Here is a 1409-nt window from a genome sequence, read left to right as displayed (position 1 = left end):
TTTTGGCTGTTTTTTTTTTGTGGTTTTTTTTTTTATTATTATTATTATTTTTATCATTATTATTACTCTCTCCTGTCACGCGTGGGGCATCCGGGGTTACAAGAAGCACACGGGGCCGATGTCGATGCCGAATTCCTGGTCCGGAGCGCCGACGTCCATAGGAGCCAAATCGATGATGGGCAAGCGCGAGGTCTTCGTCGTCTTGTACTCGATGACTGTCTTGCCCCAGGCGCCCGTGTGACTCTGCGGGGACACCACGGTCACCCCCCGTCCCCAGGGGCCGTCCCGGTCCCCCCGGGGCTCCCCCGGTACCCACCGTGCAGCCGTCCTCGGTGACGCCGTAGGTGAAGCGGCTGTTGCCCTCGGCGCGGATCTCGATCTCGTTGGCGCCCTGCAGCAGCAGAGCTTTCTTCAGGTTGCCGCTGGCCTGCTCCATGTAGGCCACGCTGTTCTTGCAGTGGTAGGTGACGTTCTGGGAGGCCTCGGTGGCCATGAGGCGCAGGAAGGTCAGCTGGATGGCCACGTCCGCCGGGTCCGAGCCCTCGCCGCCGTACTCGAACTGCGGGCAGGGAACGGGGGTCAGCGCGGAGCCGAGCCGGACCCCGAGACTGAGCCCGAGACTGACCCCAAGACTGACCCTGAGACTGACCCCGAGACTAAGACTGAGCCCGAGACTGACCCTGAGACTGACCCCGAGACTGACCCCGAGACCAAGACCGAGACCGAGACCAACCCTGAGACTGACCCCGAGACCGACCCTGAGACTGACCCCGAGACTGACCCCGAGACTGAGACCGACCCTGAGACTGACCCCGAGACTGACCCTGAGACTGACCCCGAGACTGAGACCGACCCCGAGACTGACCCCGAGACTGACCCCGAGACCGAGACCAAGACTGACCCCGAGACCGAGTCCGAGACTGACCCTGAGACTGACCCCAAGACCGACCCCAAGACCAAGACCGAGACCAAGACGGAGACCAAGACCGACCCCGAGCCCAAGACCAAGCCAGACCCCAAGACCAAGCCGGACCCCAACCCTGAGCCCAACCCCGACCCCGAGACCAAGACCGAGCCGGACCCCGAGCCCGAGCCCACCTGGAAGCCGTCGCTCATGCTCTCGCCGAACCAGACGTGTTTCTTCTCCTTGGGGTTCTTGCTGAGGTACCAGTTCTTGCGGGCGATGGACGCCTGGGTCGGGTACACGCACGTCTCGCCCGTCTCCAGGTTACAGAAGACCTTGATGGCGTCCAGGTTGCAGCCTTGGTTGGGGTCGATCCAGTACTCGCCTGAGGGGACAGGGACAGGGTCAGCAGAGAGGGAAGAGGGGACAGGGGAGGGACAGCCAGGAGGGGACAGGGGAGGGGACAGCCAGGAGGGGACACAGGAGGGACAGCCAGGAGGGGACA

At 63.1% G+C, this 1409-nt stretch overlaps 1 protein-coding gene across 1 annotated transcript in view; it reads right to left on the bottom strand.

The window, feature by feature from the left end:
- Nucleotides 1-1409, bottom strand: part of COL1A1 (collagen type I alpha 1 chain) — a 16659-nt gene continuing 15250 nt past the window's right edge. Inside the window, exons 47-49 of the mRNA XM_033511633.1 lie at nt 1099-1289; nt 317-559; nt 1-243 (exon numbers count right to left, since the gene is read on the bottom strand). Of these exons, the coding sequence (XP_033367524.1) occupies nt 97-243; nt 317-559; nt 1099-1289 (581 nt within the window). The 3' untranslated portion in view covers nt 1-96. The remainder of the gene's footprint in view (nt 244-316; nt 560-1098; nt 1290-1409) is intronic.

Source organism: Parus major, unplaced genomic scaffold, assembly GCF_001522545.3.
Source record: "Parus major isolate Abel unplaced genomic scaffold, Parus_major1.1 Scaffold404, whole genome shotgun sequence".
NCBI lineage: Eukaryota > Metazoa > Chordata > Aves > Passeriformes > Paridae > Parus > Parus major.
Note: the sequence above shows the minus strand (reverse complement) of the source record. Positions and strands in the feature narration are given on the sequence as shown.